This window comes from Leptodactylus fuscus, chromosome 6 (genome assembly GCF_031893055.1).
Source record: "Leptodactylus fuscus isolate aLepFus1 chromosome 6, aLepFus1.hap2, whole genome shotgun sequence".
NCBI classification, from domain to species: Eukaryota; Metazoa; Chordata; class Amphibia; order Anura; family Leptodactylidae; genus Leptodactylus; species Leptodactylus fuscus.
In genome coordinates, this window is record NC_134270.1 from 179,855,081 (window position 1) to 179,881,195 (window position 26,115).

Below are 26,115 nucleotides of genomic sequence, written 5' to 3' on the forward strand. Positions count from 1 at the left end.
GGAGGAGCTCACTACATACAGATTATACAGTCACCACTAGAGGGAGCTCACTACATACAGATTATACAGTCACCACTAGGAGGAGCTCACTACATACAGATTATACAGTCACCACTAGAGTGAGCTCACTACATACAGATAATACAGTTACCACTAGGAGGAGCTCACTATATACAGATTATACAGTCACCACTAGGAGGAGCTCACTACATACAGATTATACAGTCACCACTAGAGGGAGCTCACTATATACAGATTATACAGTCACCACTAGGAGGAGCTCACTACATACAGATTATACAGTCACCACTAGGAGGAGCTCACTACATACAGATTATACAGTCACCACTAGGAGGAGCTCACTACATACAGATTATACAGTCACCACTAAGGGGAGCTCAGTACATACAGTCACCACTAGGAGGAGCTCACTACATACAGATTATACAGTCACCACTAGGGGGAGCTCACTACATACAGATTATACAGTCACCACTAGAGGGAGCTCACTACATACAGATTATACAGTCACCACTAGAGGGAGCTCACTACATACAGATTATACAGTCACCACTAGAGGGAGCTCACTACATACAGATTATACAGTCACCACTAGGGGGAGCTCACTACCTACAGATTATACAGACACCATTAGGAGAAGCTCACTACATACAGATTATACAGTCACCACTAGAGGGAGCTCACTACATACAGATTATACAGTCACCACTAGAGGGAGCTCACTACATACAGATTATGCAGTCACCACTAGAGGGAGCTCACTACATACAGATTATACAGTCACCACTAGGAGGAGCTCACTACATACAGATTATACAGTCACCACTAGAGGGAGCTCACTACATACAGATTATGCAGTCACCACTAGGAGGAGCTCACTACATACAGATTATACAGTCACCACTAGGAGGAGCTCACTACATACAGATTATACAGTCACCACTAGGGGGAGCTCACTACATACAGATTATACAGTCACCACTAGGAGGAGCTCACTACATACAGATTATACAGTCACCACTAGAGGGAGCTCACTACATACAGATTATACAGTCACCACTAGGAGGAGCTCACTACATACAGATTATACAGTCACCACTAGGGGGAGCTCACTACATACAGATTATACAGTCACCACTAGGAGGAGCTCACTACATACAGTTTATACAGTCACCACTAGGGGGAGCTCACTACATACAGATTATACAGTCACCACTAGGAGGAGCTCACTACATACAGTTTATACAGTCACCACTAGGGGGAGCTCACTATGTACAGATCAGTCACCACTAGGGGGAGTTTACTATTTGCAGGGGATTGCAGTCACCACTAGGGTGCGCTCAGTAATGAATATAGCTAGTACTGAACCCAATGGAAGTTTTATATTGAGTGACTCCCCCTAGTGGTGACGACAGGGCAGGCAATTCAGTGAGGGGCAATTGTATGTTTGTCTAGAAGGACGGTCACTTCCAGAACACTGTGGTGACCTCCCCTCTTTCCATCTCCACAGGGATTAACATTGAGGCAGCAGAGCTGAGTTTGTTGTTGGTCACAGCTCGTGGTGACATAAGATAAGCAGGCCCTGCCTCTGTGTCAGGAAACATGTGACATCCTGGATGTAGAGAGCAGACTTGTCTACAACTGAATTGGTAATACGTAGGGTTAAATCAAACGCACCGCTTCATTGCGTCTGTATAGATGTAGCAGAGCTGACTTTGTCTATGGGGTTGCCCTGTGCTGTACGTTGATCAGTTACTTTATTGCAGCCGGTTTAGCTGCACCCCTTCCTAATACCATAGATAGTAAGTGATACATAGTAGTGTATAGCACATTCAGCTCTGCTACATCTGTCTAGGTCTCGTGTCTGGCCTCCGGGGGTCTCAGTTTTTTGGCCTGCATAAACTTCCACTTGTGCAATCCATGGCCGTACGAAGCCAGTTTGGGCGTGGCGACTATCTGAGAAATCGATGCCAAAATCCAGAAAATTCTGTTCTGGTCCTGGGCTCGCCCTCCCTCTATCTGTAGTGTGTGCCTGCGTGACTGCCAGCCGCTGAGGGGGGGCAGCAGGGGAGGGTGCGGAGGATACAGGGACATCTAGAAGCTTCTGAATCCGTCACAGCTGTGCGGCCGTCTATATAGAGGGAGTCCGCAGGCAGACAGCAGGCGATATCTGAGGGCACTGGCACAGGTGAGGTGCAGACGGACGGATCGAGGGCCAGGGGCTACGTGTGGGTGCAGCAGAGCAGACTTTGTCATCTGTCCTGGTTTTACGTAGGACTGCAAATAAACCTATTGCATTGCTCCAAAACTTAGAGGACAAATCCAGCTCTGCTACATCCACACGCATAGGAGACGTGACGTAGTGACGGGTTGTTGTGTAAGCGCTGCTTGCGGGGTTGTTAACCCTTACATTGCTGCATGGCCTATCACACTTTTTTGTGACACCAAATTTTGCAAAGTAGAAGCCAAAGTTGATGCCATTGACCGAGCTGTTGTTCTCTGTTGTCAGCCACTATTACAATGCTGCTGCACTCTTAGGGTTCAGGGTTACTGTCCCTTTAAGTATTGGGGGGAGAACGTTCCGGCCACATATGAAAGTTACTGCTGTGCACAAGTTTAGACTGTGGGCCCTTCTAATACTCAGGTCTGGGCTCTGTGTCACTGGACCAAACACCTCCAAAGAAACTTCTATAGGTCTAGGAATACCCTTAAATTTGCAAATGTAGTAGAGGTGAGTTTGTCATGTGTCACCGCACAGTGAGATCCCAAATCTATATCGCTTTATATAGGACTGCAGGTTATTGGACTACATGATCTTACCCCATGGAGCGATGACATATGTTACACTATATATAGTAATGGCATATATTCATCCATATCTATATAATACATCAGATGTAGCAGAGCTGAGTTAGTGCAGTGAATTCAAAAAATAGCATTAAAAGTTTATCTGCAGTCCTATGTAAATCTGCATAGAACTTCTAATTACAGTTCAGGTTGTTCTTGCAGATTGACTATAAGCATTGTCATAATGTCAGTGTATTGCTGGTACATGTAGTGTTTCGGGATTTGTAGAGAAAGTATGTACTGGACACCGCGCCCGTCACTGCATGTACTAGTACCTTAATAAGATATTATTCAATATTGTTCTTCATGGTAGAAAGAACCAGACTGGGACGTCCTGTACAAAGTGCGTAATGGAGAACATCATGTGGGAAATATCAATTATACTATCCTGATAACTAAAAAATACCGCAGCTTTGTACAAGAATATAACTACTATAATACTGCTCCTATGTACAAGAATATAACTACTATAATACTACTCCAATGTACAAGAATATAACTACTATAATACTACTCCTATGTACAAGAATATAACTACTATAATACTACTCCTATATACAAGAATATAACTACTATAATACTACTCCTATGTACAAGAATATAACTACTATAATACTACTCCTATGTACAAGAATATAACTACTATAATACTACTCCTATGTACAAGAATATAACTACTATAATACTACTCCTATATACAAGAATATAACTACTATAATACTACTCCTATGTACAAGAATATAACTACTATAATACTACTCCTATGTACAAGAATATAACTACTATAATACTACCTCCTATATACAAGAATATAACTACTATAATACTACTCCTATGTACAAGAATATAACTACTATAATACTACTCCTATATACAAGAATATAACTACTATAATACTACTCCTATGTACAAGAATATAACTACTATAATACTACACCTATATACAAGAATATAACTACTATAATACTGCTCCTATGTACAAGAATATAACTACTATAATACTACCTCCTATGTACAAGAATATAACTACTATAATACTACTCCTATGTACAAGAATATAACTACTATAATACTGCTCCTATGTACAAGAATATAACTACTATAATACTGCTCCTATGTACAAGAATATAACTACTATAATACTGCTCCTATGTACAAGAATATAACTACTATAATACTACTCCTATGTACAAGAATATAACTACTATAATACTACTCCTATATACAAGAAAATAACTACTATAATACTACTCCTATGTACAAGAATATAACTACTATAATACTACTCCTATGTACAAGAATATAACTACTATAATACTACTCCTATGTACAAGAATATAACTACTATAATACTACCTCCTATGTACAAGAATATAACTACTATAATACTACCTCCTATGTACAAGAATATAACTACTATAATACTACTCCTATATACAAGAATATAACTGCTATAATACTACTCCTATGTACAAGAATATAACTACTATAATACTACTCCTATGTACAAGAATATAACTACTATAATACTACTCCTATGTACAAGAATATAACTACTATAATACTACTCCTATATACAAGAATATAACTACTATAATACTACTCCTATGTACAAGAATATAACTACTATAATACTACTCCTATGTACAAGAATATAACTACTATAATACTACTCCTATATACAAGAATATAACTACTATAATACTACTCCTATGTACAAGAATATAACTACTATAATACTACTCCTATGTACAAGAATATAACTACTATAATACTGCTCCTATGTACAAGAATATAACTACTATAATACTACCTCCTATGTACAAGAATATAACTACTATAATACTGCTCCTATGTACAAGAATATAACTACTATAATACTACTCCTATGTACAAGAATATAACTACTATAATACTACTCCTATATACAAGAATATAACTACTATAATACTACTCCTATATACAAGAATATAACTACTATAATACTACTCCTATGTACAAGAATATAACTACTATAATACTGCTCCTATGTACAAGAATATAACTACTATAATACTACCTCCTATGTACAAGAATATAACTACTATAATACTACCTCCTATGTACAAGAATATAACTACTATAATACTACCTCCTATGTACAAGAATATAACTACTAAAATACTACCTCCTATGTACAAGAATATAACTACTATAATACTACCTCCTATGTACAAGAATATAACTACTATAATACTGCTCCTATGTACAAGAATATAACTACTATAATACTACTCCTATGTACAAGAATATAACTACTATAATACTACTCCTATATACAAGAATATAACTACTATAATACTACTCCTATGTACAAGAATATAACTACTATAATACTGCTCCTATGTACAAGAATATAACTACTATAATACTACCTCCTATGTACAAGAATATAACTACTATAATACTACCTCCTATGTACAAGAATATAACTACTATAATACTACCTCCTATGTACAAGAATATAACTACTATAATACTGCTCCTATGTACAAGAATATAACTACTATAATACTACCTCCTATGTACAAGAATATAACTACTATAATACTACCTCCTATGTACAAGAATATAACTACTATAATACTGCTCCTATGTACAAGAATATAACTACTATAATACTACTCCTATATACAAGAATATAACTACTATAATACTACTCCTATGTACAAGAATATAACTACTATAATACTGCTCCTATGTACAAGAATATAACTACTATAATACTACTCCTATGTACAAGAATATAACTACTATAATACTACTCCTATATTCAAGAATATAACTACTATAATACTACTCCTATGTACAAGAATATAACTACTATAATACTACTCCTATGTACAAGAATATAACTACTATAATACTACTCCTATATACAAGAATATAACTACTATAATACTACTCCTATGTACAAGAATATAACTACTATAATACTACTCCTATGTACAAGAATATAACTACTATAATACTACTCCTATGTACAAGAATATAACTACTATAATACTACTCCTATATACAAGAATATAACTACTATAATACTACTCCTATGTACAAGAATATAACTACTATAATACTACTCCTATGTACAAGAAAATAACTACTATAATACTACTCCTATATACAAGAATATAACTACTATAATACTACTCCTATGTACAAGAATATAACTACTATAATACTGCTCCTATGTACAAGAATATAACTACTATAATACTACCTCCTATGTACAAGAATATAACTACTATAATACTACCTCCTATGTACAAGAATATAACTACTATAATACTGCTCCTATGTACAAGAATATAACTACTATAATACTACTCCTATGTACAAGAATATAACTACTATAATACTACTCCTATATACAAGAATATAACTACTATAATACTACTCCTATGTACAAGAATATAACTACTATAATACTGCTCCTATGTACAAGAATATAACTACTATAATACTACCTCCTATGTACAAGAATATAACTACTATAATACTACCTCCTATGTACAAGAATATAACTACTATAATACTACCTCCTATGTACAAGAATATAACTACTATAATACTACCTCCTATGTACAAGAATATAACTACTATAATACTACCTCCTATGTACAAGAATATAACTACTATAATACTACCTCCTATGTACAAGAATATAACTACTATAATACTACCTCCTATGTACAAGAATATAACTACTATAATACTGCTCCTATGTACAAGAATATAACTACTATAATACTACTCCTATGTACAAGAATATAACTACTATAATACTACTCCTATATACAAGAATATAACTACTATAATACTACTCCTATGTACAAGAATATAACTACTATAATACTGCTCCTATGTACAAGAATATAACTACTATAATACTACCTCCTATGTACAAGAATATAACTACTATAATACTACCTCCTATGTACAAGAATATAACTACTATAATACTACCTCCTATGTACAAGAATATAACTACTATAATACTGCTCCTATGTACAAGAATATAACTACTATAATACTACCTCCTATGTACAAGAATATAACTACTATAATACTACCTCCTATGTACAAGAATATAACTACTATAATACTGCTCCTATGTACAAGAATATAACTACTATAATACTACTCCTATATACAAGAATATAACTACTATAATACTACTCCTATGTACAAGAATATAACTACTATAATACTGCTCCTATGTACAAGAATATAACTACTATAATACTACTCCTATGTACAAGAATATAACTACTATAATACTACTCCTATATACAAGAATATAACTACTATAATACTACTCCTATGTACAAGAATATAACTACTATAATACTACTCCTATGTACAAGAATATAACTACTATAATACTACTCCTATGTACAAGAATATAAGTACTATAATACTACTCCTATGTACAAGAATATAACTACTATAATACTACCTCCTATGTACAAGAATATAACTACTATAATACTGCTCCTATGTACAAGAATATAACTACTATAATACTGCTCCTATGTACAAGAATATAACTACTATAATACTGCTCCTATGTACAAGAATATAACTACTATAATACTGCTCCTATGTACAAGAATATAACTACTATAATACTGCTCCTATGTACAAGAATATAACTACTATAATACTGCCCCTATGTACAAGAATATAACTACTATAATACTACCTCCTATGTACAAGAATATAACTACTATAAGGCTGTATTCACACAGAGTAACGCCAGGCGTTTTTTGTGTGTTTTTTGCACATAGCGCCGCGTTTACGCCGCGTTAACGCCGGGCAACGCCACCGCTAAATAGCGCGGCGTTAACGCGGCGTATACGCGGCGTTAACGCGGCGCTACGCGGCGTAAACGCGGCGCTATGTGCAAAAAACACACAAAAAACGCCTGGCGTTACTCTGTGTGAATACAGCCTAATACTACCTCCTATGTACAAGAATATAACTACTATAATACTACTCCTATGTACAAGAATATAACTACTATAATACTACTCCTATGTACAAGAATATAACTACTATAATACTACCTCCTATGTACAAGAATATAACTACTATAATACTACTCCTATGTACAAGAATATAACTACTATAATACTGCTTCTATGTACAAGAATATAACTACTATAATACTACTACTATGTACAAGAATATAACTACTATAATACTGCTCCTATGTACAAGAATATAACTACTATAATACTACCTCCTATGTACAAGAATATAACTACTATAATACTGCTCCTATGTACAAGAATATAACTACTATAATACTACCTCCTATGTACAAGAATATAACTACTATAATACTACTCCTATGTACAAGAATATAACTACTATAATACTACCTCCTATGTACAAGAATATAACTACTATAATACTACCTCCTATGTACAAGAATATAACTACTATAATACTACTCCTATGTACAAGAATATAACTACTATAATACTACTCCTATGTACAAGAATATAACTACTATAATACTACCTCCTATGTACAAGAATATAACTACTATAATACTACCTCCTATGTACAAGAATATAACTACTATAATACTACCTCCTATGTACAAGAATATAACTACTATAATACTACCTCCTATGTACAAGAATATAACTACTATAATACTGCTTCTATGTACAAGAATATAACTACTATAATACTACTACTATGTACAAGAATATAACTACTATAATACTGCTCCTATGTACAAGAATATAACTACTATAATACTACTCCTATGTACAAGAATATAACTATTATAATACTACCTCCTATGTACAAGAATATAACTACTATAATACTACTACTATGTACAAGAATATAACTACTATAATACTACCTCCTATGTACAAGAATATAACTACTATAATACTACCTCCTATGTACAAGAATATAACTACTATAATACTACCTCCTATGTACAAGAATATAACTACTATAATACTACTCCTATGTACAAGAATATAACTACTATAATACTACCTGCTATGTACAAGAATATAACTACTATAATACTACTCCTATGTACAAGAATATAACTACTATAATACTACTACTATGTACAAGAATATAACTACTATAATACTGCTCCTATGTACAAGAATATAACTACTATAATACTACTCCTATGTACAAGAATATAACTACTATAATACTACCTCCTATGTACAAGAATATAACTACTATAATACTGCTCCTATGTACAAGAATATAACTACTATAATACTGCTCCTATGTACAAGAATATAACTACTATAATACTGCTCCTATGTACAAGAATATAACTACTATAATACTGCTCCTATGTACAAGAATATAACTACTATAATACTGCTCCTATGTACAAGAATATAACTACTATAATACTGCCCCTATGTACAAGAATATAACTACTATAATACTACCTCCTATGTACAAGAATATAACTACTATAAGGCTGTATTCACACAGAGTAACGCCAGGCGTTTTTTGTGTGTTTTTTGCACATAGCGCCGCGTTTACGCCGCGTTAACGCCGGGCAATGCCACCGCTAAATAGCGCGGCGTTAACGCGGCGTATACGCGGCGTTAACGCGGCGCTACGCGGCGTAAACGTGGCGCTATGTGCAAAAAACACACAAAAAACGCCTGGCGTTACTCTGTGTGAATACAGCCTAATACTACCTCCTATGTACAAGAATATAACTACTATAATACTACTCCTATGTACAAGAATATAACTACTATAATACTACTCCTATGTACAAGAATATAACTACTATAATACTACCTCCTATGTACAAGAATATAACTACTATAATACTACTCCTATGTACAAGAATATAACTACTATAATACTGCTTCTATGTACAAGAATATAACTACTATAATACTACTACTATGTACAAGAATATAACTACTATAATACTGCTCCTATATACAAGAATATAACTACTATAATACTACCTCCTATGTACAAGAATATAACTACTATAATACTGCTCCTATGTACAAGAATATAACTACTATAATACTACCTCCTATGTACAAGAATATAACTACTATAATACTACTCCTATGTACAAGAATATAACTACTATAATACTACCTCCTATGTACAAGAATATAACTACTATAATACTACCTCCTATGTACAAGAATATAACTACTATAATACTACCTCCTATGTACAAGAATATAACTACTATAATACTACTCCTATGTACAAGAATATAACTACTATAATACTACTCCTATGTACAAGAATATAACTACTATAATACTACCTCCTATGTACAAGAATGTAACTACTATAATACTACTCCTATGTACAAGAATATAACTACTATAATACTACCTCCTATGTACAAGAATATAACTACTATAATACTACCTCCTATGTACAAGAATATAACTACTATAATACTACCTCCTATGTACAAGAATATAACTACTATAATACTACCTCCTATGTACAAGAATATAACTACTATAATACTACTCCTATGTACAAGAATATAACTACTATAATACTGCTTCTATGTACAAGAATATAACTACTATAATACTACTACTATGTACAAGAATATAACTACTATAATACTGCTCCTATGTACAAGAATATAACTACTATAATACTACTCCTATGTACAAGAATATAACTACTATAATACTACCTCCTATGTACAAGAATATAACTACTATAATACTACCTCCTATGTACAAGAATATAACTACTATAATACTACCTCCTATGTACAAGAATATAACTACTATAATACTACTCCTATGTACAAGAATATAACTACTATAATACTACCTGCTATGTACAAGAATATAACTACTATAATACTACTCCTATGTACAAGAATATAACTACTATAATACTACTACTATGTACAAGAATATAACTACTATAATACTGCTCCTATGTACAAGAATATAACTACTATAATACTACTCCTATGTACAAGAATATAACTACTATAATACTACCTCCTATGTACAAGAATATAACTACTATAATACTGCTCCTATGTACAAGAATATAACTACTATAATACTACCTCCTATGTACAAGAATATAACTACTATAATACTACTCCTATGTACAAGAATATAACTACTATAATACTACCTCCTATGTACAAGAATATAACTACTATAATACTACCTCCTATGTACAAGAATATAACTACTATAATACTACCTCCTATGTACAAGAATATAACTACTATAATACTACCTCCTATGTACAAGAATATAACTACTATAATACTACTCCTATATACAAGAATATAACTACTATAATACTGCTCCTACGTACAAGAATATAACTACTATAATACTACTCCTATGTACAAGAATATAACTACTATAATACTACCTCCTATGTACAAGAATGTAACTACTATAATACTACTCCTATGTACAAGAATATAACTACTATAATACTACCTCCTATGTACAAGAATATAACTACTATAATACTACCTCCTATGTACAAGAATATAACTACTATAATACTACCTCCTATGTACAAGAATATAACTACTGTAATACTACCTCCTATGTACAAGAATATAACTACTATAATCCTACTCCTATGTACAAGAATATAACTACTATAATACTACTCCTATGTACAAGAATATAACTACTATAATACTACGCTTATGTACAAGAATATAACTACTATAATACTGCTCCTATGTACAAGAATATAACTACTATAATACTACGCTTATGTACAAGAATATAACTACTATAATACTGCTCCTATGTACAAGAATATAACTACTATAATACTGCCCCTATGTACAAGAATATAACTACTATAATACTGCCCCTATGTACAAGAATATAACTACTATAATACTACTCCTATGTACAAGAATATAACTACTATAATACTGCCCCTATGTACAAGAATATAACTACTATAATACTACCTCCTATGTACAAGAATATAACTACTATAATACTGCCCCTATGTACAAGAATATAACTACTATAATACTACTCCTATGTACAAGAATATAACTACTATAATACTACTCCTATGTACAAGAATATAACTACTATAATACTACTCCTATGTACAAGAATATAACTACTATAATACTACTCCTATGTACAAGAATATAACTACTATAATACTGCTCCTATGTACAAGAATATAACTACTATAATACTGCTCCTATAGAAATAAGATACGTTGGTCTCCCACTAGGCGGTGCTATTTCCCTGACTCCTATTCTGTATGTCAGTATACTTTGACGCTTCTGTGTGTAATATCTTGTCCTGTTGAGGAGCAGCCAATCCTTCGCTGATTCTGGTATATTCCCGCCCTCCCCTATGTCTGTAGTACACAGTATTTCGGTGACTCCTTCCAGCTGAACCTCACATGATGGTATCTACTGATCTATTCCCAGTGATTTGAGGTGATGGTTTCTGGAGACTCGGGTTTTCTGACGCCGCGCTGTAATTGACACCTACACACTTTGGGCACCCTTGGGTGACTCTGCTGTGGGTGACTAATCCTATGAACCTATTATTTTATAATACCGTCCTGATGACACCCTATAATAGATACCAGCTGCTGTGCAGGGTTTAGGACACTGGAAGTTTTCAAACAGCCAGTAATTAAGAAAGTCTCATAGTTAGGACTAAAGGAGATTGGCAGAATTGCATGCGCTTATAGTTTATTTCCTTTAATTTTTTTACCATTTCATGATATGGTTTCGGTCACTCAGCTCATCAGTAATTCCCACCAGTAATCCCACCGGTAACCCCACCAGTGACCACTGATGTCCACCACTACAATGTGTCTGGCTGACCATGCAGTGAATCTAGACCCATATGAATAGTGCACAATGCCCGGAGGCTGCTGAGTCAAGGAAAGCTCTCACTAGCTGTAAGCCTGAGCTGAACAGTAAACGTCTGACCCCTCTCCAAACCCTGAATGGCAATCTGGATCTGTTCCTCACTAGTTCTACAGCGCCACCTAATGTTATTATTCTGAAGTCACAGCAAGCTCAACTGTAGAATTTAGAATGCAGCACAATATGTAAGGGCAGGGATATTATGTAGATTATGGTACCGAGTTCTTTCACAATACACAGACAAATTAGATTTCATCTTGTTCTCTTCAGTGTTAGCCATTGGGACCCTTGGCTGAGTCATCTCAAAGCTATTTAGAGCTATATCCTGTATTATACTCCAGAGCTGCGCTCACTATTCTGCTGGTACAGTCACTGTGTACATACATTACATTACTTATCCTGTATTATACTCCAGAGCTGCGCTCACTATTCTGCTGGTACAGTCACTTGGTACATACATTACATTACTTATCCTGTATTATACTCCAGAGCTGCTCTCACTATTCTGCTGGTGCAGTCACTGTGTACATACATTACATTACTTATCCTGTATTATACTCCAGAGCTGCGCTCACTATTCTGCTGGTGCAGTCACTGTGTACATACATTACATTACTTATCCTGTATTATACTCCAGAGCTGCGCTCACTATTCTGCTGGTACAGTCACTGTGTACATACATTACATTACTTATCCTGTATTTTACTCCAGAGCTGCGCTCACTATTCTGCTGGTACAGTCACTGTGTACATACATTACATTACTTATCCTGTATTATACTCCAGAGCTGCGCTCACTATTCTGCTGGTACAGTCACTGTGTACATACATTACATTACTTATCCTGTATTATACTCCAGAGCTGCGCTCACTATTCTGCTGGTACAGTCACTGTGTACATACATTACATTACTTATCCTGTATTATACTCCAGAGCTGCGCTCACTATTCTGCTGGTACAGTCACTGTGTACATACATTACATTACTTATCCTGTATTATACTCCAGAGCTGCGCTCACTATTCTGCTGGTACAGTCACTGTGTACATACATTACATTACTTATCCTGTATTATACTCCAGAGCTGCGCTCACTATTCTGCTGGTACAGTCACTGTGTACATACATTACATTACTTATCCTGTATTATACTCCAGAGCTGCGCTCACTATTCTGCTAGTACAGTCACTATGTACATACATTACATTACTTATCCTGTATTATACTCCAGAGCCGCGCTCACTATTCTGCTGGTATACTCACTGTGTACATACATTACATTACTTATCCTGTATTATACTCCAGACCTGCGCTCACTATTCTGCTGGTACAGTCACTGTGTACATACATTACATTACTTATCCTGTATTATACTCCAGAGCTGCGCTCACTATTCTGCTGGTACAGTCACTGTGTACATACATTACATTACTTATCCTGTATTATACTCCAGAGCTGCGCTCACTATTCTGCTGGTACAGTCACTGTGTACATACATTACATTACTTATCCTGTATTATACTCCAGAGCTGCGCTCACTATTCTGCTAGTACAGTCACTGTGTACATACATTACATTACTTATCCTGTATTATACTCCATAGCCGCGCTCACTATTCTGCTGGTATACTCACTGTGTACATACATTACATTACTTATCCTGTATTATACTCCAGAGCTGCGCTCACTATTCTGCTGGTATACTCACTGTGTACATACATTACATTACTTATCCTGTATTATACTCCAGAGCCGCGCTCACTATTCTGCTGGTGCAGTCACTGTGTACATACATTACATTACTTATCCTGTATTATACTCCAGAGCTGCGCTCACTATTCTGCTGGTACAGTCACTGGGTACATACATTACATTACTTATCCTGTATTATACTCCAGAGCTGCGCTCACTATTCTGCTGGTGCAGTCACTGTGTACATACATTACATTACTTATCCTGTATTATACTCCAGAGCTGCGCTCACTATTCTGCTGGTACAGTCACTGTGTACATACATTACATTACTTATCCTGTATTATACTCCAGAGCTGCGCTCACTATTCTGCTAGTACAGTCACTGTGTACATACATTACATTACTTATCCTGTATTATACTCCAGAGCCGCGCTCACTATTCTGCTGGTATACTCACTGTGTACATACATTACATTACTTATCCTGTATTATACTCCAGAGCTGCGCTCACTATTCTGCTGGTACAGTCACTGTGTACATACATTACATTACTTATCCTGTATTATACTCCAGAGCTGCGCTCACTATTCTGCTGGTGCAGTCACTGTGTACATACATTACATTACTTATCCTGTATTATACTCCAGAGCTGCGCTCACTATTCTGCTGGTACAGTCACTGGGTACATACATTACATTACTTATCCTGTATTATACTCCAGAGCTGCTCTCACTATTCTGCTGGTGCAGTCACTGTGTACATACATTACATTACTTATCCTGTATTATACTCCAGAGCTGCGCTCACTATTCTGCTGGTGCAGTCACTGTGTACATACATTACTTATCCTGTATTATACTCCAGAGCTGCGCTCACTATTCTGCTGGTGCAGTCACTGTGTACATACATTACATTACTTATCCTGTATTATACTCCAGAGCTGTATGCTGATGTGTATCCTCTTTGTTCCTGGGTATGTCATTTTCCTGCACTTCATACTTTCTGATATATTCAGTGTTTTTGTTGGAGGTTCGGTCTTGTGCACTGTTTGGGTTTTGGGTGTGACAGGCAGGGTTGTCATTTTCCCCTCCATGTGCCAGGATGTGTTGCCCTAGTTTATCTGATTGTAAATAATATTATCACCCTTCCTGACAGTCTAAACAAATACTAATATTATCTATGACTACATGACGGTATGTACCATACAGATATTCCACCGTACAGCACAAACACTGGGCTAATGAGATAAATGGATACCTGGAGATGGTCCTAGATGATGGAGCATAGACCTCCCTGGAGATGATCCTAGATGATGGAGCGTAGACCTCCCTGGAGATGGTCCTAGATGATGGAGCGTAGACCTCCCTGGAGATGATCCTAGATGATGGAGCGTAGACCTCCCTGGAGATGGTCCTAGATGATGGAGCATAGACCTCCCTGGAGATGATCCTAGATGATGGAGCGTAGACCTCCCTGGAGATGGTCCTAGATGATGGAGCATAGACCTCACTGGAGATGGTCCTAGATGATGGAGCGTAGACCTCCCTGGAGATGGTCCTAGATAATGGAGCATAGACCTCCCTGGAGATGGTCCTAGATGATGGAGCGTAGACCTCCCTAGAGATGGTCCTAGATGATGGAGCGTAGACATCCCTGGAGATGGTCCTAGATGATGGAGCGTAGACCTCCCTGGAGATGGTCCTAGTTAATGGAGTGTAGACCTCCATGGAGATGGCCCTAGATGATGGAGGGTAGACCTCCCTGGAGATGGTCCTAGATGATGGAGCGTAGACCTCCCTGGAGATGGTCCTAGATGATGGAACATAGACCTCCTGATTTACCAACCACTAGTTAGACTGCACATGATGTAGATGTGAACATAGAGCAAGAGACAGAACAGAGGAACACATAGGATATGTACAACGTTCTTTGGAGGACCTATCACGGGTGACCTCTGTAATGCTGAAAATGATGGGACCGGATCATGTAGGGCTCAATGATTGAATTTATCCATTTTTTTCAGAGGCAAAATGTCAAAGGGTCCAGCGGTTGGTATTGACTTGGGCACCACCTACTCATGTGTGGGCGTCTTCCAGCATGGCAAGGTGGAGATTATCGCCAATGACCAGGGTAATCGCACCACGCCCAGTTATGTGGCCTTCACCGACACTGAGAGACTCATTGGGGATGCAGCAAAGAATCAAGTGGCTATGAACCCAACAAACACAGTATTCGGTGAGTATTACCCCTCCGATGAGTTCCCGACCAATGTTGTATTGCGATCATATGCTAAAAGCTTAACGTGACATATTCTTCTTGGTGTTACAGATGCCAAACGTCTTATCGGCCGACGCTTCGATGACCCCATTGTACATTCTGATATGAAGCACTGGCCATTTTCAGTCATAAACGATGGAGGGAGACCCAAGGTTCAGGTGGAATACAAAGGAGAGACCAAGTCGTTCTATGCTGAAGAGATCTCCTCCATGGTCCTGACAAAAATGAAAGAGATCTCTGAAGCCTACCTTGGAAAGGTGAGATCATGTTCTCCGTGACCCATAAATTGGCCCATTATCAGTAGAAGTAGAGATGGCTTTCCAAGATGGAGTCGGTGGTGTTGAGGGATCGGATTGTAAGACTGCCATGGAAGAAACAACAGATAAAGAAACTTTTTGAAGGCATAATGTCCAGTTATCTTCTGAGGAGCAGGAGTGACGTTCTCAAGTGTAGGCCTTAGTGGATCCCATGGAGACGTCTTCCATCTATAGTTGACCCTATCTGTTTCCACCATCACAACGGTGTCAAAAAGCACCGGATACTCATTTTGGCTTTCCTTTTTGGATGGGGTTGGTGTGGCCCGAGGTTTCAAAGTTTGACTTGTTCTTCTCCTACTGTCTATGTCTACTAACATGTGATCTTTTTCCTAGACGATCAATAATGCGGTGATCACAGTCCCAGCTTACTTCAATGATTCCCAGAGACAGGCCACCAAAGATGCTGGGACCATCTCAGGACTCAACGTCCTACGTATCATCAATGAACCCACTGCTGCTGCCATTGCTTATGGCTTGGACAAAAAGGTAACACTAACATGGACTTCTCAACGCTACTTAAAACCAAGTCCTGGCTGATACTAAATATTCCACAATTTCTACCTATAGGTCGGTGGAGAGAGGAACGTCCTAATTTTTGATCTTGGTGGTGGCACGTTTGATGTGTCCATACTTACCATTGAAGATGGCATCTTTGAGGTAAAGTCTACAGCTGGTGACACTCACTTGGGCGGTGAGGACTTTGACAACCGTATGGTTAACCACTTTGTTGGCGAGTTCAAGCGTAAACACAAGAAAGATATCACCGAGAACAAGCGCGCCATACGTCGTCTGCGTACAGCTTGTGAGCGTGCCAAGCGTACCCTGTCTTCCAGTACTCAGGCCAGTATTGAGATTGATTCTCTTTTTGAGGGTATTGACTTTTATACTTCTCTAACTCGGGCGCGTTTCGAGGAGCTCAATGCCGACCTCTTCCGTGGCACTCTGGAGCCAGTGGAGAAAGCCCTTCGAGATGCCAAGCTGGACAAGGCCCAAATTCACGATATTGTTTTGGTTGGAGGATCTACACGCATTCCAAAAATACAAAAACTTCTGCAGGATTTCTTCAATGGAAGAGAACTGAACAAGAGCATTAACCCTGATGAGGCTGTGGCCTACGGAGCTGGTGAGATCGCCATATATTTTACAACTTTCACTTCCCAAATTATTATTTTTTTAATAAATTACCCTAGTGCACTATATCAGGGATGTTCTGATCCATCACAATGCCAGGTCCAGAATAAGCCAACCCAGTATGGTGGGTTTTTTTGGGGGGCTCAGCTAAGTAGGAGGTAGGGGAACGTGAGTAACATCTCCACACACAGTATGATTCTCTCTAGTGCCACCACATAGTATATTGTCATCTAAATGTGCCCTGACAGTATAATGTCCCCTCAATGGCCAAAACACAGTACATTGCCCCCCCCCCTTTGGGGCCACTATGTCCCATATAATGCCCCCTCATGGCCCACACACAGTATAATGCCTCAGCTGAGACCCTACCATAGTATAATGCCCTTGTGGCCCCCTACAAAGTATATCCACCACACAGTATACTGCCTCCGGCCTCTACATGGTGTCAGTCCTAAGACCGATTACTCCTCGGACCCTACTGATAACCAACGAGGTGCCCTGATGAGTTACTGGTGGGGCCTGGGAACCATGGATGATCTCCTGATCATCATGAATTAGGAGCGCGGTGCTGGCCAGGGTCTACAGTGGGGTAGGCTTAACCTTTGAGCCCGTCCTTGACGTAAGTGGGTTTATCTTATGGGAGGACTTACAAATAACTAGTGTTGAGGGATCGGAAAAGATCAGATTCCGATCAGCGATTGAGAAAATTCCAAATTGGAAATCGGATTTGGAAATCTCAAGATCGGCTCCACCCTAAAAGTGACTTTTCCCATAGAGAGGCATTGACTAGGGTTGATTAATCGGGATTGCAAAAGATCGGATTCCGATCGGCAATTGAGCAAATTTCATGATCGGGATCGGCTGGAAAATGACCGAAAATTGGATTATAAAATCGATCCTGAAATCTCAAGATTGGCTCAACCCTACAAATAACCCATTAGATCTTCTTGATGACATGCCCTGTGTGAGTGTATTTGGACATGTCCTACATAGATGGACCCAAAAATTTCCCACCCCTACACTGCAGCAATTTTATAGCGCGAGCGAAACAGTCAGATTCCGCTTCATCTATCCATGATCCATTCCAAGGACAAGCACCAGAATTCTGAAAACATCTTCATACATAAAGACGGGAAAGACATGACGTTCTTCCAAATCTCTGCCGAAAATAAGAATTTCCAAGGTTACTCAATGTTTTATATCAATTTATTTGGTGAAATAACAGGAACCGGTTTATGCAAAGGGTTTGTTATGGCAACAGGGAAATTGTGGTGCGACAGCTAGAAATGGGAACAGGGACATGTGACATTAGGGGACTAGGTAGAACGTCCTGTTACTGAGGGATCAAGTCTAAAGGGATCGTCCAAGAGTACCCAAAATATCTTAAAGGAATTTCCAGTTGTTAGAAGGGTTCATCAAATTCTCTGCAGGACAACCATAAAACTAAGTCTTACACAGTGTCCCCATCAATGGGTTGGTTGTCTTTGTTGGTTAGACCAGTGGAGATACTCTAGAGAGAGAGAGAGAGAGAGAGAGAGAGAGAGAGAAGAGGCCCAGGGGACGTGAGAAGCATCTGGTGCTCCATTGGGATCTTCTTCAGGCCTCTTTTGCCCTCCTGAGTGATGTCATGTCCTCGATGGACCTTTGAGGCCTTGGATTGGGCTTCAGCAGTCACATGGAGTACATTGATGCCCTTGGGTTAAAGCTGAACCTATTGGAAAATCCAAGAACAATCTTGTTTGTTCCAAAGTGGTTTGATCTCCACTCTGAGCTAGAGATGAGGATCAGGATCCGGAACAAGGACCTCCCACTATAAATATATAAATGCTTCAAGTACGTTTATTAAGAGTCCAATGGGTTTTATCTTGGAGAAAATTTACAGATTCCCAAATTTTGTATATTTGGTTAATTTCTATACTAAGATGTCACAATTCTTGTATCTGGGGATGGAGACCTTTTCTTTGAGAACCTGAGATATCCTCACCTACGATTCGTAGATTTCTCACCATGTTATTCACATTTATTTAGGATGACGCTGACTCTTGCGTCCATTGCTCTTTCCTTAGCTGTTCAGGCCGCAATCTTATCTGGAGATAAGTCTGAGAACGTTCAGGATCTTCTGTTACTGGATGTGACTCCTTTGTCTCTTGGCATTGAGACCGCTGGAGGAGTCATGACCGTGCTCATCAAACGTAACACCACTATACCCACCAAGCAGACCCAGACCTTTACCACCTACTCTGACAACCAGCCAGGTGTCCTCATCCAGGTAAGCGGTGATGTTGCCCTTTGCAACCATTTTGATGCTACTTTCACATTAATGGTTGGGTGACCATGGTCAACACAACCAATAACATAAATCTTTGTTTATAGGTGTTTGAGGGTGAAAGAGCGATGACCAAGGACAACAATCTTCTCGGGAAGTTTGAGTTGACCGGAATTCCACCTGCTCCTCGCGGGGTTCCTCAAATTGAGGTGACATTTGATATTGACGCTAATGGGATTATGAATGTGTCTGCTGTAGACAAGAGCACCGGCAAGGAAAATAAGATCACCATAACCAACGACAAAGGTATGTGCTATCTATCTATCTATCTATCTATCTATCTATCTATCTATCTATCTATCTATCTATCTATCTATCTATCTATCTATCTATCTCTATCTCCTATCTATCTATCTATCTATCTATCTCCTATCTATCTATCTATCTATCTATCTATCTATCTATCTATCTATCTATCTATCTATGATGCCATGTGCATTGTAGGCCACATTCCCATTGTAAGGGCTTAGGTGGAGGACATGAATCCAGAGGTGGGATTGGACTTGGTTGACTGCTTGGCTGAAGAACAGTCATAAAATGGGGTTGAAATGTGATAAAAAGACAATAGGATCCTGTTTTACAACAGCCTGTAAAGTGAGGCCATGGTTCCAGGATGGTAATCTGTGTTGACACCTAGAGGTCAATATGAAAACTACAATATTTGAAGTTAATTGCATCTCTTTACTTTCAATACCCCAAGCCATAGCGAGTCTCCGCTCCTGCTCATATAGACTCCTAGGATAAAACCAAGGTTAATGCTATAATGTGTATTACAGGCCGCCTGAGCAAGGAGGAGATTGAGCGCATGGTCCAAGAGGCGGACCAATATAAAGCTGAAGACGAAGCTCAGAGAGACAAGATTGCTGCCAAGAATTCGCTGGAGTCTTTGGCCTTCAACATGAAGAGCACAGCTGAAGACGAGAAGCTGAAAGACAAAATAAGCCCAGAGGATAAGCAGAAGATCCTAGACAAGTGCAATGAGGTCATCTCCTGGTTGGACAGAAACCAAGTGAGTGCTCCTCCTTGTAATAGGACTCTAAGTAACTGGATGCATATTTTGTAGAGTATTTTCAGGGTGAATCCCCGAGGAAAGCCTCAAGACAAGATACTTGCCCGGCCCTGAACTCTTATCTTCCTATTTTAAGACATTTCTAAACCATTCATAAAATTTACAAGTCAATTAATATTATATTGTCTCATCTGCCAAGATTATCTCATTGGTCATCTGCCCAGGTGTGATGTCAAGTAAGTCGAAAGCAAGTTCTTTGGGAACTTGCAAATACAAGGAGTGGCACATTCAAGCTCCAGGAAATTTTTAACTACGTGCAACCAAATCTAAGGATTTGCGTTGTTTATTAGTAACCCCATCTATGGGTTTGGTCTTAGAAGGCTTTGGTTATTCCCATGTGGAGCAGGTCCAGTGGCCACTTACCAAATCCAGTAGAAGATACAGTTAAAGCAGTATTCCCATTTGTGGCTTATCCATAGTATATGCTATCAATGTTGGATAGAGGTGAGTCTCACCTCTGGCACTCACATACAGCTATGTACTCCCTTACTTGTCCCCTTGGTTGGACATGTCCACATAGGTGTATCATGAGATAAGCAGGTTTTCTCAAAAACCTAGAGACATGACCTTGGATTGAAGCCAAACCAGATCTCCTCCAAAAGGAAGAGACAAATGTTTCGAGGTTATTGCCCCTCATCAGTGCCAACCAGGGTACTGGCTGACCAGGTGGAATGTATAGACATAGGTTGGAGGAGATGTTCTGGGGGCAGTTGGAGGACATGTTCTAATTCCTTTTTCAGTGGTTAAATCTCACACGCCATTGCCTATCTTTGCCTATTTTTCAGATGGCTGAGAAAGAAGAATATGAACATCAACAGAAAGAGCTGCAGAACCTCTGCAACCCAATAATCACCAAGTTATACCAAGGAGCTGGTGGGGCTGGAATGCCCGGTGGGATGCCAGGTGGTTTCCCTGGAGCTGGGGGAAGCACAGGAGGTGGATCTTCTGGACCCACCATTGAAGAAGTCGATTAAGAACCTACGTAAAGCAGATTTCACGGCACAGTCCCTATTCGACACACTCAATAGTCATCATTATATAGATCCTGCAAGCAGACTGTTATATCTTCATATGACCAGTGTAGCCTGCGGCCACCTTCCACCCTATAGGTATTTATGCAGTGTGTACTCTACTCTGTTCTACCAAGTACTTGTCGCTGTGTTTAAGACTTTCGATCCCGGGTCCTTTATTTTCTATTGTCTGAGACAAACGTCTTCCATACCTTGAACTTTGGATGTTACAATATACCATCGAAGAATGGCAGCCATGACCGGCATCATAGAGATGCTGAACCCTATAGGGTTTCTCTTATACATGTTCCAAGAAGGTTCCAGATTTATTTTGCCAAAGATATAAAAAAAAATCTTAAAAATGCAGCTACATTGGTCATACAGGCTAGGGTAAACCAAAACGTGAACCTTCCACTGCTCTACTTCTCCCAGATAACAACAAGTCAAGGTGACTTCCCAACCTACCATTGGCCTTCTAGTCCATTCTAATTTGGAGATGTTGTCAATTGCAACTTTGTTTTTTAGACTTTTATTCTGTTCCTTAGACCACCCCATTCCCACATCACATTTGGGTTCTTTAGCCAAAATTATTATGGAGAAACTACTGATACACTTCATACTAGGTGTCTCAATGTCTATATAAAGGTGGGAATGCTCCATCTAGATATTCATCTTCTGGGTGCCATGTTGTGTCCTGATAGTGTTCCATCATATCCTTGTACCCATACATGACGTGACACCATGGGCAGCAGGTGAGGATTTGCCAAGGTCATCGGTCACTTGGTGCCAAAAGGAATAAAAAATAGATCTCTGTATTTCCAAAATCAAGTCTTCGAAGGTCTCAGCACAACCATTGTATCTTCTTGACACTCTTACGGATTCCACAAAGTCAAGGCAGGTCAAGCCAAAGCTAAAATGATTTTGTCCTACAGCAGCAGTCTCTAAGTTGTGATTCTCCCATCATATCCTGATAGCCACGGCTTTGGAAATCTAGCCTAGAATCTGCTGAAAACAGATCCGCCATGTTGGATACTTTCATCCAGTACTTGACATTATTTACTGATTTTGGCCAACCATCACCTAAATTGTTCATGTTGAAGTTGGGATTGTTAGTAAGAGCGATCCCACCATCAACTGGATAGCCACATGGCAACTATCGAATTCTCAATTATATGCACAGCCTTGGCCACAAGCTGTCAGGGCATTTTTGGTCTTGTAATTTTGGAATATGGAGAGCCACAGTATGGTGATTGTTGGTCTAGATGTTTGGTGCAAGTCTTGATTGAGATGAAGACTTCATTGGCTAGATCTCCAGAAATCTTTAGGTTCTAATAGTATTATGTCCGCTGTAGATCTACCTGCCCCCAAATCAGAGACATGTTCAAGGCCCATTTTTCCTACTTACGGTATTGGTAGATAGAACAACCTCATGGATGCGCCTTAACAACCAATAACTCCTCTATTGTTGACAAATGGAGTGGAACTTTGGATGTAGCAGTGTTGAGTTTGTTATTGGTCTCAACTAGGTTGGTTGATGGTCTTTAATACCCAACATTCATTGGGATACACACATGATGCCCCACCAAAAATGATGAATTCAGCTCTGCTGCATCTATCACTAACACTTAGTCACTATTCAAAGTAGTGCACACTTGTATTTTTAGGTCCCTGAAATCTACCCAACCAGTCACACATTGCCAACGTCCACTCTCACTACTAGTACGCCTACTGGTGCCTTTAAGGGTTTGCACTGAGAATGGCTCCTGGTGACCAGTCAACCCATCTTGTTATTGATCTGGAGTCTCATGCGTCGGGGTTCTCTCTGCCTTCACCATTCTGGAGTTTTGTATTGTGTCTCTCTGATGCTTTTACCAGCGGGATGACTGTGCCAAATTACTCATCAACCACTGTAGTAATAAAAGCCGTATACACAACACCACGCCGCGCCTCTCCTTACTCGCCTTCTTGTGCTGGAGACTCGTGAACAGCCGAATACAAAGAGTCAAATACAGGACAAATGTATTTCAGGAATCTAAATTTATGCTCATTATGAGCTTAGGAGTCCAGTGGGCGGTCCTATCTGTTGATTGACAGCTATATCTGTATGGGAAGTCACACCACCCTCTGGACTCCTAAGCCCAGAATGCACATGAATATAATGAAAAAATCCCATCCCAGGACCAATGGGCCACTTGGCTATGTCTTGGCTATTACCAATCCCTCACATGGTGGTGGCGTCCTATCATCCTATGGATTTTGTCTTCCATTATTTGCTAAATTGGTAAGACCTGTATTGTTTTAGATCATACATGAGTGAAGAACATAGTCCACCATGATGTGGGGCTAACTTTGTGGTTTCCTCCATTGTGAATATACCCACATCAAAATTTTGGGTAAGTCCCCTTACAAAATTGTCAATATCATCTATTGAACCTGAACCTCAATCAATGCACCTACATATTGTCTTGGGACTAGAGAAGACTGGACCGATTTTTAAACCAGATTTGTTACAAATTATCCAACAAATTTTGGAGTTCACCACCCCTCAATCTTCTCAGCTCCTTCACATCTCTTAGGATCTCTCGTAATCCGCTTTGGTCATCTTTCAGACTTCTGACAGATGTCAAAGACCCTGGAGAAACAAGGAGGCCTGAGACTGAACATGTAGCTCCATCCACCCCTAAATGTACCACCCACCTGTACAAAAGAACCAAAACACACAACGTGATTGTCCCCAAGGACAGAAGGCCCTCAGCAAACACTTCTTAGGGGTTGGGTGAGGCATCATTGCTCACCATCTTACACATAGTGTTGGTAAAGCCTTGGGTCTTCTCCATTTTAGCCAATGTCCGACCATTTGACTTCCAAAGAAGTCCAAGCAGAGCCAGCTGGAGATGGATTAATATGGGGTTTCCTAGTGCCCCTTCTTCTCTGGTCTAGGAACTCTGCATTTACTGCCTAATCCCTTCTATCGCCCCTCTAGTCCTCTGTATTGCTAGTCCTTGATGACTTCTCCTGCCCGTGGTCCATTTGTGACTCTTATAGTCAATCCCTTGGTCACCTGTATACTAAGGACACGTGGCTGCTGTTTGCATGTGGTCAATGAAAGGCTGCAGGATGGATACATGGCGGCTCCTCCGGAATTAGGAATTAGGTTGCAGTTGCCCTTGTAATGATGTATTATTTAATGGATCAGTCAGCCTGAAACCCCCGGGGTGTCCCGGCAATGAGCAACACTGACATTGACCTAGTTTCGGCTGTGCAGATCTTTATGAGGATTGTGAGAATCTTCAATGAGGGAACACAAATATTTTCTCCCGGTGATTCACTGCAGCAACAATCACATGTCCATGTAACGTACACCCCAAATTATACTATATACACAGACTAAATATATATACTATACTGTATACACAGTCAGAGATATAGCTACAACAATCACACATGTCCATGTAATGTACACCCCGTATTATACTGTA

General features: G+C 38.6%; 1 protein-coding gene across 1 annotated transcript; it reads left to right on the forward strand.

Moving 5' to 3' along the window:
• Positions 1-2,082: 2,082 nt before the first annotated feature.
• On the forward strand, positions 2,083-24,570 carry LOC142209042 (heat shock cognate 71 kDa protein-like). Its single transcript, XM_075277979.1, has 9 exons — positions 2,083-2,209; positions 16,530-16,741; positions 16,835-17,040; positions 17,434-17,586; positions 17,668-18,223; positions 20,298-20,500; positions 20,605-20,803; positions 21,334-21,566; positions 22,412-24,570. Exons 2-9 carry the CDS (start codon positions 16,537-16,539, stop codon positions 22,598-22,600), a joined length of 1,944 nt encoding a protein of 647 aa, XP_075134080.1. The 5' UTR covers positions 2,083-2,209; positions 16,530-16,536; the 3' UTR covers positions 22,601-24,570.
• Positions 24,571-26,115: the final 1,545 nt, after the last annotated feature.